Raw genomic sequence first — 253 nt, 5'->3', positions numbered from 1 at the left:
GGGGGGGCCGGAGCCGTCCCTGCCGATGCCGCAGGACTGTCCCGCGTTGTGGATCTGCCACAAGTTGTCCAGCGCCTCCGCCTTGGCGTGCTTCAGGAGGTCGGCCTGGCCCTGCGGGGGGGAAAAAAGTGGGGGGGGGCGTCAGGGCCGGGGGGCGACGGGCTGCCCCACGGGTGGTGCCCCACGGCCGCTGCCCCGCGGGAGGCGTCGGGGCACCGCCGGGACCCCCTGAACCGGGGGCCGGGGGCACCCG

General features: G+C 77.5%; 1 protein-coding gene across 1 annotated transcript in view; it reads right to left on the bottom strand.

The window, feature by feature from the left end:
• Positions 1-92: 92 nt before the first annotated feature.
• Positions 93-253, bottom strand: part of LOC106898015 (inactive phospholipase C-like protein 2) — a 5919-nt gene continuing 5758 nt past the window's right edge. The window contains exon 4 of the mRNA XM_014959070.1: positions 93-111. Coding sequence (XP_014814556.1) covers positions 93-111 — 19 coding nt within the window. The remainder of the gene's footprint in view (positions 112-253) is intronic.

Source organism: Calidris pugnax, unplaced genomic scaffold, assembly GCF_001431845.1.
Source record: "Calidris pugnax isolate Ruff unplaced genomic scaffold, ASM143184v1 scaffold341, whole genome shotgun sequence".
Lineage (NCBI taxonomy): Eukaryota > Metazoa > Chordata > Aves > Charadriiformes > Scolopacidae > Calidris > Calidris pugnax.
Note: the sequence above shows the minus strand (reverse complement) of the source record. Positions and strands in the feature narration are given on the sequence as shown.